This window comes from Cupressus sempervirens, chromosome 5 (genome assembly GCF_028749045.1).
Source record: "Cupressus sempervirens isolate cs-2001-9-10 chromosome 5, ASM2874904v1, whole genome shotgun sequence".
Lineage (NCBI taxonomy): Eukaryota > Viridiplantae > Streptophyta > Pinopsida > Cupressales > Cupressaceae > Cupressus > Cupressus sempervirens.
The window spans coordinates 683,124,132-683,140,279 of record NC_143122.1 but is presented as its reverse complement, the minus strand read 5'-3'; the positions used below and the strand labels follow the sequence as shown (position 1 = coordinate 683,140,279).

The window sequence follows — 16,148 nt, the reverse complement described above, 5'->3', positions numbered from 1 at the left end:
TATGATCATTCATTTTAATTTGTATAGTATGGTGAGATAATATAAACCTAAATATGTGATCTCTAGTAATGGACATATATGTCTTTCAATATCATAGTTGTTTTGATAATGAAATATGTATAAATGGAAGAATTAGATAATATAATTTCTATTGGACATTCTTGATAAGGAAGATACAAGGAATGTAATTAATCAAGTATCTACGAGAGCATTAATCTATTAGCAGTGTCAAAGTGGATCATGTATTGTTTAAAGGGCATCAACATTTGACTACATAAGTATTTTTTAAAGCAAAATTTCTAAGTACTATATTCCTAAAGATGTAAATCTCTCTTAATTGTATTTTTATTATAAGGGCTTTTTCTTTTCCTTTGAGTATGTTCTTGCAGGAAAGGGGAATTGATATTAGATTATGATAGAGTCTGACATTTCATTAGAGACAACCTTAAAAGAGAGAGAGTAGATAGGGGATGTGATTCAATCAATCTTCAGTGATCTCGATCATATTGATTTAGAGGGAGTAAACCATGTTGTGATAGAATCTTGAATGATCAATAAATTGTAACAGTGAAGAGGACTATAATTTATGCAACCTTGTTATCTTAATGGGTCTACCCTTGTGTACATCATATGGAAGTGGTGACTTAATTTGAACCATCTACGATAAATGATACTTGATGTATGAGTTATAGAGTCATTCAAGTGGCACAGTCATACTCAATCAAGATATTGGCGTATTATGGATGAGTTTTTGTTTGCTTCTAAATGAATGTTTGGATTTTCATTGGATAAAAAGAGCAAGTTCGAACTTAGAAAGAAGTTATCATATTGGATACAAAACAATATAAGAATGAGTGTGAATTTTACATTGTGGGGGGAATAATATTCAATGTTACATTCCCACTTGAACCATCCTTAGAAAAGGAGATATTCCATGACCCTCTTGGGGCAGATAAGTACTTGTATCTTTTACATTTATCTATTCAGTTATTAAGGGTTATTTGCTTTAATCTTTTCCTTTATGTTTTAGGATATTCTTACAATAAAAGAAGGTTGGTACTTGAAATGTGCTACCAAATATTGTGCAGACTAAATCTAATGATAGTAGTTCCAAAGACCCTGATGATCAAGATGGATCTTGATGCAAGTATCTTTGATGATTGAGATTATGAGATTCTTCTACATTAAGAGGAAGTATGACACTTCTCCAAAGGCAATGTTGGAGCTTAGAAGATTGATACTCAGAGGGAGTCTAGAAATCCATGTGGGTGACTACACGATGTTGATGGGCCTACTCCTATGTATATCATGAGGGAGTGATGAGTTTGACAAGCATCCTTGGGAAAAGAGAGTTTCTGAGGAAGTAACAAGAGGACTTGACATCCCATGATCAATATTCAGAGGGAGAAATTTTGAGATGCAATCCCTTATGGATGATATCTTCTCTATGAGGAGAAGTTCTAAGGGAAATGTTAAATTGAAATATTTCAAAGGTAAAAAATTGATATGTTGATTTCAATCTATATCTGGTTATATAATTGTTGTTTCAGATATGTAATGAAAGGTGACGATCTTTCATTGGCATATATAAATAGAAGGTAATCATTGTAAGGTGATGATCTTACATATGATAGGCCTGTTATCATGGTTCCTGGGGCCGGAATCTGCCAGACACCATGATAACAAACAAAAGGTAATCTTTGTAAGGTGACGATCTTACAAATGATAGTCCTGTTATCATGGACATCTCTAGATATTGTTTTCGGACAATTAGAGATCATGGGTAACAAATCTATTATGTCATAATGGACATCTCTAGACATTGTTCAAGTGCAAGTAGAGATCATGAGTGTTATGGGCATCTCTAGACATTGCTTAAGTGCAAGTAGAGATCATATGTGTATCATGAACATCTCTAGACATTGCTTAAGTGCAAGTAGAGATCATGAATGTGTTATGGCATCTCTAGACATTGCTTAAGTGCAAGTAGAGATCATGAGTGTGTCATGAACATCTCTAGACATTGCTTAGGTGCAAGTAGAGACCATGAAAATTTTAATCACTATGGACATCTCTAGACATTGCTTAAGTGCAACTAGAGATCATAGGAAATACTTTATGTTGCTAAGAGATTTTAATATACATTGTGTTTGATTACATAATGATTCTGATTCTAATCTAATGATGTTTTACTTCTCCCCTGCTAAAGAGGGAGTGTTAATGTTTTAGCGTCAGTAGAAGTAAAACATTGATTATTTGATATATTAATCTGTGTTTATGTTTTTCAGATAAATTGTTATTGGTGATTCTTATATATATAATATATATTATATATGTAATATAATATATATTATATATTATGCATTATATATCTCATTTATATATATATGACATATGTAATATAATATGTATCATATATATTATGCATTATATATTATTATATAATAATATAATCTTATATTACATATATGGTTAATATATTAATATTATATATATAAGATGAGTTATGCATATAGTTATTTATAAACTAAATGGTGATTAACTGTAGAGACATGTCTCCTCCTCTCATATTATACATATATGAGATCCAAATCTGCATTTGGAAATCATCAATTACAATGGCAATGAAAGTACATTTGCAGAAACGATCTCAGTTACTTCAACACCACTCTCTAGGAGAAACCATGGTGGATCTACCCTTTGACTTGGTTCCTGATGGATATCACGAGAGTTACTATTTTTCATATGCGAATTATGTCATGAAAGGTGACGATCTTTCATTGACGTATTTGTAAGGTTGCTATTATAAGGTGACAATCGTAACAATGGCTTGACCTGTTATCTTGATTGACTACATTAAGTTGCTGTCCCAGAGTGTCAAATATCATGATAACGGATGTATCATAGTAGATTGCATTAAGTTGTTGTCCGGAGTGCCGAAGATCATGATACTTATCATGATGGAGAACATGACATTTTGATTACTTGTTATCTGATAGACTACATTCAGTTGCTGTCCCAGACTGTGCCAAAAATCAGATATTTCGTATCCTTCTAGGATATAACATATTCTTTTGGTAGGCATCATGAACACGATGCTAGTGCACATACCAAGAGAACATGTGTGATTGATATTTCTTGTTGAATCATAGTTCGGATGATATCGAAAGATAACATCTAAGTTGATGGATATATGTTGATATCCTTAAATATGCCATTTCGAGAATATCATATTGAGATGATCTCTCTATGTGCTTGAGAGAATAATGTCTTCTATAACAATCCTCCCTAGCTAAGAGGGAGTGTTAATGTTGTAGCTTCAGTCGGATTGAATGGACCTAGAGATAATCCTTCTATGGTCATTGGTTAATCATCAATTAGTCAAACTCTCCTATATATATGTTACATTTAATTATTTTATATATTATTGTTAACATATTGTCTAATGATGATTAGCTTATAATTTACCATATAGAGACATGTCTCTTCATGAGACATGTCTTCTCTTCTCATAGTTATATGACATTCAAATCTGTATTTGGAAAACATAGAAATAAATGGTAGTGTTATTACACTTACAGAAAAATGATCCTTAAATTTAACACTTTTCAACATAATTCTCATATCAAATAAAATATTAGCGAGGAATGTTTTATCATCATTCCTCCCAGCATAGTAAAATAAAGCCTTTTTTCTCCAGCACTTAGAATAGGAATTAAAAGAAGCATAATGATAAATCTTGAATGATATTGGTACTATCATTGTTAATGGTATTGTGAAAGACTTGGCATAAGCATTAAAGAAACCTTCTGCAAAGAAGCTCCCTTGTTCAAAATTTCTCCAAATGCCTGAAGTATTTGCAATAAGTGAGATCTGAGCCAGTATTTGATGTTGGTTGTAGATCACATGCAACTCCAAGCAACAAAAGGATCAAGGATCAATGCAACTGATTGCAGGAAATCTATGTGAGAAAAAATAAAGATAAGAAAGAGAATTTTGAGAAGACTCAATGCTTTCATTGAGCTATCACTTTTGAAGGTTAGAGTAGAGTGCTAATTATACAATAAATAAGGTGCATATACATCCAAGAGGTGCATTAACTCACATTCCCCATAAATGTGGGGCGTTTTAACCTACTCGGTTAGTGTCAAAACATTTGGCATGACCTCCTTACTAGATATAAAAGGATTCATGAAAGGTGGCAAATGAAATCAACAGAGATTGAGAAACCCAACTAACATATAACCCATTTAAGAAATGGCAATATAGTGGCTATAAGAGGTGGCACAAGCAGCCAAAAAGTGGAGTGTAACTCATCATCTTTGTGTGGGAGTGAGTGACGCATGTAGCTTAAGTTTTTTGACACATCCTCATATTTACCTCCTAATCACCCAAGCAGGCTTAAATACAATATGTATAGGAAAAAAAAGATCCCTAATACAAAGAGAATAACAAACCTACTCTCATGTACAAGATATTGAAAATGGGCTAGCAAAAATAACTAACAATTAAAAAGAAGAAAATGTTGTCCTTATGAATAGTTGAGACGAGAGGTGGACAAGCATCAATACTAACATTGTGGGAAATAGACCCCCCTCAATCTTGTGTCTCCCTTAAAATTATTCTCTTAATGCAAATTAGTTGTGATGTCCCCAATTTTAATCTAATAATTAATTAATAAATTTGTCTAAGGAATAAAATAAAATAATAAAGGACATATAATTAATTAATTATATGGTGCCAAATTAATAAAATAATAAAAATAATAAATATTGTCAGCCTATTATAAAACTCTATATGCTTCTTGGAGGCCTTTATAAGGAGATGACTGGGCATTGTATGCATCATGATTTGGATTTGATTCGTCTTTATGTTTTAGGAGGCTGAAGGCTGAGGGATTGTTGTCTGCAGTTTCAGAGGTGGAGGATCCTCCCTATTCTGCCTATTGCAATTTAAGTGGTTTCGTGCCACCCTAGCCTGCCGTTGGAGGTATCACTCGGATATTTCACATTGTGCACCGATTTGTTCACCTTCATTGGGAGATAAATTTGTAATCATTGGACTCTTGTCTGACACTCTTGTAATCAAAAGTGATAACATTTCTTATCTGCAAATAAATATAATTACTTGGCTTGGATGCCAATTTCCTTCGAGAGTTTGTATTACCTTCATTATCATCAGTAATCACAATCATATTAGTGCAAACAAAGGAAAGGATTAATGCTTGTTCATCTTTGTCTTGTACTAAGGATTCCAGAGGCAATTATGTTTGTGGTAATCAAATGGCAGAACATTTTGTTCAGCATAAAGATTCAGAGATATGCAAATTTTCTACAGACTGATATATTCTCAATAAAAGGGAGTTTCAATAAGTTTAATAAGCTTGGGCAATAAAATTTGGGAGTTGATGTTGATGCTGATCAAGAACATGTGAATTCTCAAATAGCCCTGATCCAATAAATTCACCATATTGTTGCAAATGTGGAAAGCTGTTAAAGCACCTTTGATCAGTTTCGTAAACAAACTTCTTGCTCTGCAAAATGGGAACTTTTTGTGTTGTCAAGAACAATTCAGTTCTCCACAACCAGAGACTCCTTATTCAGAAAAATTAAATAGAAGTGGCATGAATGATCTCTTAACATCCATAGCTGACAGTTATATAGCAGCACATATCTCTGCTACTTACAGGATGTTTCTCCTAATCCAGAAACAAATATAAATCTGAGAAAAATTAACAACAATAAAAACAAGAGAACTTACTAATTAGCATCAGCAAGAATGGATAGTTCAGATATCTATAGTAACCTTCCTCAGGAATACCATATGCAAAGACAATCGATGTCTTATGAACTGAGTGGAGGTACTAATCAGGGGTAGCATATGAGGGATTGCTACATTTATACGTAATTGACTACACCAGGAGTGCAATAGTGGTAGATATAAAAATCGCAACAGAAGTATATACATTTTGAAGCATAATACCATCAAGAATACAATCATTCCAATTCACCGGGATCTCATATTTGTGTGGAGCCATGCAATCATTAGGAAGGTGCTTATGTGAATGATTCTATTATACCATCTTTTCCCTATGCTGTTGAGACATCAATGTCAGGAGGAACTGAGGAGGATAAGTGACAAATTTTTACCAGAATATATAGATGTCTTCTTCACCAGTATGTATCTGCAGAAGGATATAAAGATGAAATGATGATCATCAGTGATAGGTGAACTACAATAGTTTAATGAAGCCAATCTTTTTTGAGGAATCTTCAGATGTTTTGAAACTAAAGAAGAGTGATGGTTCTAGCGAGAAGAAATATGGAAAAGATGCGGAACTACAGGGGATCAAAATTGAAGTTAGAATGTGTCATGACAACAATACATGGGAAACTATGGATACAAACATTCATATGCCTCAAAGCTTTGGAGATCACTATAACAATAAGCGTGTGGTAGGAGACCATTATCCAACAAAAGTACATAACATATGGGTGACGACGGCACAAGATATATGTTTCAACAACCACTTTTGAAGCATCGATTACAAATGGTATCAAAGGAAGATGTTAGAATGAATATAATATATTGAAGACCCGAAATAGAACATATATTGCATGTCGTAAATGGACCCTGTTAATACTAAAACGCCATTGCCATGTTATCGTGGAGACAATATACAAATACACAACGATGTTCATTACAAGTTGTGACAGTTAAGACAATAAATCACAATTACATGACAACAATCGTACCATGTATTGTATCAGCGAAGCAGCTAAAAGGTGAGCCTCCGTGAAAGACACGTTCACAATGATGATACAACATCAAGAGTATCTTCGGAGTTTGATATTCATGAAGAATCCGTGTGCCAGCTTGACTACTTTGAAAGTGAAGTTCGAAGGAATGGATACAAGAATAGACCAGATGTCCCTTTATCGTAATAAACCAATTCATACTCGGCTACCATTGGAATTTAATGTTCTAAAATAATAAACATAATGTATAAAGGGAAAGTATCAATTAGTTATTAGTAATGAAGTGGTGTGGTTTTAATCAGAGAGGGTGATAATATATTTTATTAAATAAATATGACTTTTTGAGAAGTCAAATCCCCTATTTGCATAAGAGTATAAATAAGGGTCTAATATTTGGAAATATAACATATTCAATATTCGGACATTCACATCCATATTCAATAAGAAATATTTATATTATTTTGTATGGAGGGATAAGGAGCTTAATATGGCTTTTCTAATGTAAATTCTAGTATTTTATTTTATAATAAAATAAAATGTGTTTTGTTTATTTTTAAAGGTGTGGAGATTTAAACTGTAGATGAATCGTCCTTTGTAATTATTATTTGGAATTCTATATACAATTTAAATGTTAGATAAGTGGACAAGGTCATTTAGCATTTAAATTCGATCATCACAGATAGTGTGAAATATTAAATTGTTTCCGTATCTGTGTTTAGTTTGTCTCCCTACCAGAGGAGTTAAAAGTCAATCTGGACTAATTTAAGATTGCATACTATTTGGTCAGTCGCAGCTTGATTATTTAACTATTGACAGTATAAGCGCGTGGAACATTATAAAGTTGTACGTGAAAATTCACTGAAGTTGACTCTATTGCTCGGATGAGCAAAGGCACTGGTCTTTCTATTATTGAAGTCAGAAAATCTATATATTCCTTCTACAAGCATCAGATCTATTACTAAAACTCTATACAATTCATTCAATTTATACTCAGCGTCCAGTTTCAGTTTCATCGAGTTCAAGAACCTTGCCAGTCGGAGAACTCCAAAGCTTCAATTCACTTTAGAAAAGCTCTGAATTAGGTGATCAGGTTCGAGGAGAAGGTCTACCCACCTAGGTGTAGCAGAGCCTAAAGTGCAGGGGAATCGATAAGTATTCTCATTCGTTGGCTAGAATTGTTTGAGAAGTCCTATTAGAGAAGTGGCAAGCTCTTGGATTTCCAATCTGCGGTTTTGGGAACCAACAGATTGGTGACTCTGCTGTGGAGAGTTGCTCACAAAAATATTGTGAAGTTACCCAGAGTTTCAAATTTCGTAGACCATAATTGAAAAGTAGTTGTATTAGTTTTGTTTGGAAGTGTACTCTGTTGGAAGTAAAAACCCAGGAAGATAAAAAATCAATACATTCCTCAAAAGAGGTGGCGACTCTATTCAATAATGTTTCAGTTGGTAGCGCTGCTGAAGGAAAGGACTCAGAAGGAAGTGATTTGATTATCTAACATGGAGAATATGTACTATGATTAGGAAGTGGATCTATGTTACACCATGGAGGAAGTACACATACACCCACTTGATGCCTTTTTCAATCTAGAAAGATATGAAGGCGAGACATCAACACATTTGTTTAGAAGGATCTTGAATATTTTTCAGGAGGTACCCTCAGACATCATGCCTCCATGCAAGGAATTGATAAGAAAGTTTCGTGAGTTGGGAATCTCGCCAAAAGATCCTGATTTGATACTTCTCTTCCAAATATTGGATGAAAGTCCCAGTTATATATCTCCTTTGGATGCATTTTTGATCTTAGAAAAGCAAGAAGGTGAATCTACAACACAATTCTTCATAAAGATGTTAAATGCCTATCAAGAAATACCTTTGGAATACAAACCTCCATCATCTGATCTTCTCAATAGGATGCGGGAATTAGGCCTCTTATATGATTATCAATTTCTTAACTTTCTCAAACTTATGGATAATGAACTAGTTGCAAAGGAAAATGAATGTAGGACTGAAGTAACATATGAATCAAATAATGTTTTAGACTTGCATGGGGAAGAAATGTGTGGATAGTCTGAGGAGGAATCTAATTATGATGATACTTATATGCCTTCAAATGACAGTGAATGTGAAAAGGAGGAATAGGATTGTCTAAGCGTGGAAGAAATTTCAGCCTTGTTAGATCTGAAATATCAGAAACATATTGAAAGAAATCGTTCAAAATTTTTCCCAAATCACCATGGTGAGCAAGGTGATGGATCAGTGCATTCTCAAGAGGTATTGGATGAAAGAGATGATCATTCTAAGGAATCATATAGTGAGGTTGAAGGAGAACATCATATGATGTATGAACATGGGGAAGTTTTAGAAGATAATGTTGATGAAGACATTAGTCTTGTTGATGACACACTTGATGATCCAAATGAGAGCTCTCATGATAGTATGCCTCAATTTTCTATATTCTTCAACCCATTGTTCGAAGAAGTGATAGAAGATACATCTGAATTCACTATATTCTCAAATCCATTTTTTGAAGAAGACTTCCAGTGCAATCAAATCCATCAGCAAAATGACGAAGAAAACAGGCCAAAATTTGAAGTTGATAAAACTTGTGCATTCAAAAGGTGAGATCTTTCAGGTCATCCCATGAGCAGCAATTGTTTCAAACATGTGAAGAATACACAAAATCAGAGAGCATATTGGAGGTAAGTTCTGAAAACTTTCTTAATGTACTATCTAATCAGATTCTTGATGAGAGAGAGGTAACGTTTCTTGGATGCAAGTTATCTTCGAACTCTTTTTGTGAAGATGGGTCACATTGTGTACATAAAGATCTTCCATTCAGCAGAAACTGCATTACATCAAATGATCTCTCAAAGCCTAAACATAAGACAGATACCAAAGATTGCATTGATCAAACAAATCCATTCAGCGTTGTCCATAAAAACGATGCATCAGCTTCAGCAAGGGTTCAGATGTTGGCGTTGAATGATTCAGAAATTTATCTATTTTTAAATACTCTTGTTGATGAAGAAAGGACGAATTCTGATCTCACCAAAATCATCTGAAATCTATTTCCTCTGTTTCTACATCAAACATGTGGGTCAATGTGAACACTCATATGCTTATGGCTTCTTGGGAAGATTGAGCCATCATTGCAAGAGAATGATTAGGGAGTTTGTTGATAAAATTTGCAGGATTTGGTTTCACATCTACAATTTCATTTGCTGGAAAATTTCTAAAATCATTTAATGAAATTTTGTTTTCATGCAATGCTTGCAATTATTGAGCTTCAAGGGACTGTGTCTTTGAGGCATTCAAACAAAAATTAATGTGCTTTGCTCTGCAATTTTACATGTGTAATGTTGAATGAAGTTTCTGGCTGTAATATCTAATAATCTTCTCCCCATGAACTCTGTTTTGCACACTTGCCGACATCATCTCAAACTGCCAGATGGTTATTTATCTCTTTCATGTGTTAACATTTGGGGTTAGACAATGCAAAAAGTTAAGGATTTGACCGTTCTTGCGTGAAAGATAAAGTTTTGAACAAAAAAATGCAAGAGTTGAAGTTTGGGGTTAGAATAGGGGAAAAGATAATTATTTAGAAAGATTCTCGCAAAAGTTGTGTTTTGAGGTAAAAAACATGTAACAGTTAGTGTTTGGAGTTAAAGAATGGGAAAAAGTTAAGGTTTGAGACTCCAAACACGTGAAAGTTGAGGTTCGGGACTTGGAGAGTGTGGAAGTTAGGATTTTAATATATTTTCATGCTCAAGAAAGCAAAAACTTAAAATTTAATTCTTTTGGCCCCTTTAGAAGTCCAGGCAACATGTGACAAGGATTTGCTGTTTTTTGATATATTTGTTACTTTATTTTTTAATAAATGTCCCGAAAGCATCACCAAACCACCCAAATAACTGCCATACTGGTATATTGATTCCACATACCCCTACTGAATTCGGCAACTTAGCAGCATGATTTGATCATTTTTTGAGTTTGATATACGGTAACCATTCTTCTTTATTAAACAAAAAGTGGGAGATGTTAGGTAAATTTTTGAAGAAGCATATATTCTCTCAAGAAGATTTGTTATTTGTTTTTAATACTTGTTAAATTTCTTTCCTGCTACTTGATTGGTAATGGTGAAATTTTCATTCTTTTTCAGGCTAAAGCCTTCTAACATTGTAAAAGCAAAGCAGAAACAAGAGAAAATTATGCAACAACAGTGGGAGGTAAGTTCAGTTGTTTGATGTTCTCTTGTACTTTACCAGTATGCTTTTATTCCGTTAATAGCTTTTGGACATAACATGTATTCACCACTCTTAGGGCATACATTGAACCCATAAAACTACACATTGTAGGTTTTGAATTTAAATTTAAACAGACTAAAATTAAATGCACAAGAAAATTGCCACTTAGAGTGCATATAACTGTAATATTAATCATTTTCAACTTTTTAAATTATCCTCAAGTGTTTTCCTTTGGCATAAAAAGCCACTTTTTGTGCTGCCTACTGTTTTCTTTGGTTGAAGCTTGAAAGTCAATGTTAACATTTAAGCCTGTAAAATTTACAAATGAGATTATTTATTATAATCTAATAAAAAGTTTTCAAGTTAATTATCACCTGTGAGCATATGGGTTATTTGTCACAAAAAATAAGTTATCCAAACTCTTCTAAATGATGCATTTTTGTTTCAAAGATTGGCTGTGGCTGTTGCTGTCAGCCACCTATGTATTGTAATATATTCATAACTGAACTAGTGGATAGTCAATTTGTGATGACCACAAATGGATAGCCTTACGAAATAGATGAAATTTCAAACATTTGCAAGTTGAAATAGTGAATCAATTTTAAATGTAGGTACCATACCGTACTGAAACTAAGGCTGATCAACAACAATACAATTTGCAAACCCGTATCAATCAAAATGCCTAACTTCAAACGATGGATTCAAACAACACAAGTTGAAATGGATTTTGCTAAAAACCATGACTTGAAAAAAATTCAAGTTATTACAGCATATGTGACTTATCCATGGACTGTTAACTGTGATGTCACGGGCTAAATTTAAAATTGCTATATGCAGGTTGATATATATGTACTGGCAACAATACTAGAAAAATAGATATAGTTCTGTTTACCGTATGGATTAATTAAGAAATGCACACAGACAAAGAATACAAACATGAACAGCAACCAGCAGAATTCTTATTATTATTCGCATATGCCCACAGTACATTATACTTCGATGGTAAGATATGATGATAAGATGCATACAATGCTTCCCGAAGGGGTTATAAATACTTTCCGAAGATCCTTCCCGAAGGTATCCGTCGGCCAGATACATTATGTCCGCTACATAACAAAACCTTTCCGAAGGTACCCGTCGGCTGATACAAAAACTTCCGAAGGGTCCTGTCGGCTGACACAATTTCTACCGACGACAAGTTCACTGTCTAATATCATTTTATCATTCCTCAGAGAGGTCTGCTAGTTAGATCAATGCACAGTTATGAATTGGAATACAATCGCCATATTAACATCTGCAAATGCTCTTCAATTTTCTTTATTAATCAACAAAAATATGGTAATCCAGGCACACAAAATGTATGTACTAGCTTAAGAAATAGACAAAAGCATTATAAAATGCAGGGTTTGTTAAAAACTTACAGAGCTAACCATCACTCACTGTATACAAACTAATACATGGACTGGAGCTGTAGATGGTTGATGAAGAATCACTGTGTATAAACCTGCATATGACCACCTAATCCACTCCATGGATCCAATCAATAGTTATTAGTGTTTGCAATCCCTGTGTAAGTTTGGCTTCTTTTGGTTTTTTTGAAAGGGGTAAATGCTTTGACCCGGAGCTATGAACTGGTGAGACCACAAATGGGGGACCTCACCATTGATGGGATTTGAACCTTGATGGTGAGAACAGCAACACAACAACTTGACCAACAAAACATGCCACTATTGACATGTGTGGGTTCTTGTAACTTATATGATTGAACAGTTTTTCTCCACATAGAGCTCCATTATTGTATATTGAACAATATTTTGTGTGTAGTCCAAAGTGTAGACAACCAGGTTTAAATGCTATTGGTTTGAAGTTTGAAAGTTGGAAGAGTTTTCACACTTGAAGTTTTTTATTGCTGCTGCTGCGATTTATTTACAGTTTAATTGTTTAATTGAATTCATGGAAGAGAATTGTGTTTCACTTATTGTTTGATAGTAGAATGCATGGATCTTATTAGTGAATGATTGTTAGAGGCATACTAACAGAAATATGTTTTGCTAATTGATTAGCTCAAAATCTGTTTGAAATTTATTAGCCATTTCTGTTTACCTTGCTTATGCAGATGGATATAACTCCATGCTTTGGGCTTGACTTCAAGATAGAAGATATCCAAGATACTGTTATTCACTTCCTTTTTTGTTTTCTTACATTTCTGGTAAAATTATCTAGGTGATTGAATTGGTGCTTACGTTAATGCATAGGATGCAGATGCACGAATACCAAAAGACTGCTCAAATTTTAAATTTATTTATTTTTCTGCTGTGAAACTCCCCAAATATGCAAGATTTTTTTTTTGCTAACAAAATAACTCAAGGCTGTAGTTCAATTTGTTGTTTGATTTGACAATCACACAAATTCCACAAAAGATAAACTGGGAGGACAAAATAGTGAAGGGTTCAAATGACTGGATTTTGCAAACTGCTGTTTCTAAGCTCTTTGAGGAGCGACCAATTTGGCCAAAACGTACCTTGCAGGAACGTTTGGCAGATGATGGACTAAAGATTACATATGATCATCTGAAAAGGTCTTCCATTTGCATCTTGCATTAGGCATTTGATTGCTCATCTTTTATACTTTATACTCTTGATGTATAAATCAGAACTTGAAAAGAAATCATTTGATTCATTTTCACATATGAGGCAATTTAATGTTTATTTAAAAAAAAATATTTTCTCACCATTTTGGTTTGTGGCTTTACATTCTGTTTGGACTCATACTTCCAGAGGTCTCACAATATTTTCTTTGCATGCAGGCTTCTTTTTAGAACAGCATATTACTTTGGGTGTGGTCCATATCGTACTTTGTGGATTAGGAATGGTTATGATGCTAGAAAGGATCCAGAGTCACGCATGTAATGGCCTCCATTGCTCTTTCCTAATTGCTGATTTTATTCAGCAATCTTGTTAAACAAATTTAGGAAGTAGAAATGATAAAGCCTTGATTTCTCATTAACAAAATATATTTCAGAAAGCATCTGGTATGTCCAATCAACTAGGATATGGAATAAGAAGAAATTGAGAGAATATTTTTTGGAGACTTTGTATCACACAACTTAGCCTTGCAGTTTTAGTGGAATATCTTCTGCAACCATTTAGGTTCCTCAATATCCCATCTGTCATGGATGAATCGTTTCCCTTTACTAAACTGTAACAACCCCTTTTTCCGGGTCTTAGCTAACAACTATTATATCAATAAATATAGTTATTTTTCCATATTCATGAGCATGAGAAAGCAGTAAAAACAGTTATCTTACATGTTCATATGAAAGAGATTAACGGTTAAAATCAGTTTAACTGAAATATCACAACTAACCAAAGTAATGAGAATCGGAATCAGCAAGGTCGAATCGAATTGTGAATCGGCCATGAATCGGCCATGAATCGACTATGAAGCGGCAAATTTAAAAAAACCCTTTAAATTTAAAGATTTTAACAATTTAAAACTTATTTCATGCACCCTTTATTGAATATAACTTAGACACACTATAACATCATCAAGTAGAAGTTAAAACTTAACATACATAAACATGGAACATAAATGATAAATCCATCACATACGTAACTATGTTACATGTAAAGTGTAAATTGTAGGCTAACTGAAGTAAATAGAAATCATATGATCATAATGTTCAAAATATAGAATGTATGTAAGATAAAGATCCATAAGACATCACATCATAAATGTATGTAAGGATCTAAGATGAAGATCCATGAAATGTATGTCTATCAGTATCAATATTTGTAAACAAAATGAAAAAACAAGGCTCCAGCTCAAGCCTCATCATCATCCTCAAGCTCAGTCGCAGCCTTAGCCTTAGCCTTAGCCTCTGAGTATCCAATCTGCCTACTAGAAAGGGGTCTAAGGTAGGTCCTAGAGAACTGCCGAGCCATATCCCTCGCATGTAAGATGGGCTCATGAACAACATCACGAAGACCTGTGTTTGTGCGTGCGCGTGTGCATCTACCAGTGCCCGAACGTGCTCTAGTTGCCTCCTCTGCCATGGCCACAACCTTAGCCTCCATATGCACTTGGTCAACCTACTCATGGTCTTCCTCAGTGAAGACTGGATCCATAGCCTCAATGAGCCACTCTAATTTTGGATTAATCTCCTCCAGAATGATCGGAGAGGAGTCAGCACCCAAAATCTGTCTGATCCTAAGACGGAGGTTGTAATGAACAAAGACAAGATCATTCAACCTCAACACAATCAACTTATTTCTCCTCTTCGAGTGGATGTGCTCGAATATGGACCAATTGCACTCACATCCAGAAGCGTTGCTTGGCTGACTTAGAATACAAATGGTAATTTTTTGTAGTTTTGGGGTTGTGGGCCCAAACATTTGCCACCATCTATCTGAAATAAGGGAAAACAAAAACAATTAGTCTCATTTACAACTTTAAAATTACATATTCAACAATTAAAATTTAAAATGCACAACTTATAAGTTATATACTTTAGATTCATGAATATATTATTTAATTTTTACTTTGCTGTATTGTTGTTTGAGCATCTATGGCTATCCTATCACAAAAAAGTGGCCCTTTTTTTATTATTGAACTTGTCGAACTCATTGATTGCAACTGCGCTATCCTCATCACTACTCAATCTCTGGATCACTGTATATAAGCCGGTGAGAACCTCCTCATCCACCTTGAAGTCAGGATGGAAACAAAATGCCGAATTCAAAAAGTAAGCTGTTGTATGAATGGGTCGGTGGAGCTAATTCTGCCATCTCCTATCAATGATATCCCAAATAAGGGCATACTTCACCTGCACTCTTGCATACTGGGCTCTAATGGTCTCCTTGGCCCTATCCATGCCCTCATATATGTAGCCCATAGAGGGCTTCTCCCCATCAACAGTTCGTAGGAGAGATACAAGGGGCTCAGTGATCTGCACATGTGCTCGAACATGGACCAACTGTGCTCACATCCAGAAGCACTGCTTGGCTGACTCAGAATACAGATGGCAAATTTTTGAAGTTTTGGGGTTGTGGGCCCAAACATTTGCTACCATCTATCTGAAATAAGGGAAAACAAAAACAATTAGTCTCATTTACAACTTTAAAACTACATAATCAACAATTAAA

The 16,148-nt window shown here is 34.3% G+C and overlaps 1 protein-coding gene across 2 annotated transcripts in view; it reads left to right on the top strand.

The window, feature by feature from the left end:
• The window catches only part of LOC149557781 (uncharacterized), a 115,233-nt gene that overhangs the window by 59,498 nt on the left and 39,587 nt on the right, over positions 1-16,148 (top strand). For both annotated transcript variants that reach the window (XM_089832279.1, XM_089832280.1), the window contains exons 5-8: positions 10,920-10,986; positions 13,121-13,164; positions 13,412-13,582; positions 13,811-13,909. In XM_089832279.1, coding sequence (XP_089688405.1) covers positions 10,920-10,986; positions 13,121-13,164; positions 13,412-13,582; positions 13,811-13,909 — 381 coding nt within the window. The remainder of the gene's footprint in view (positions 1-10,919; positions 10,987-13,120; positions 13,165-13,411; positions 13,583-13,810; positions 13,910-16,148) is intronic.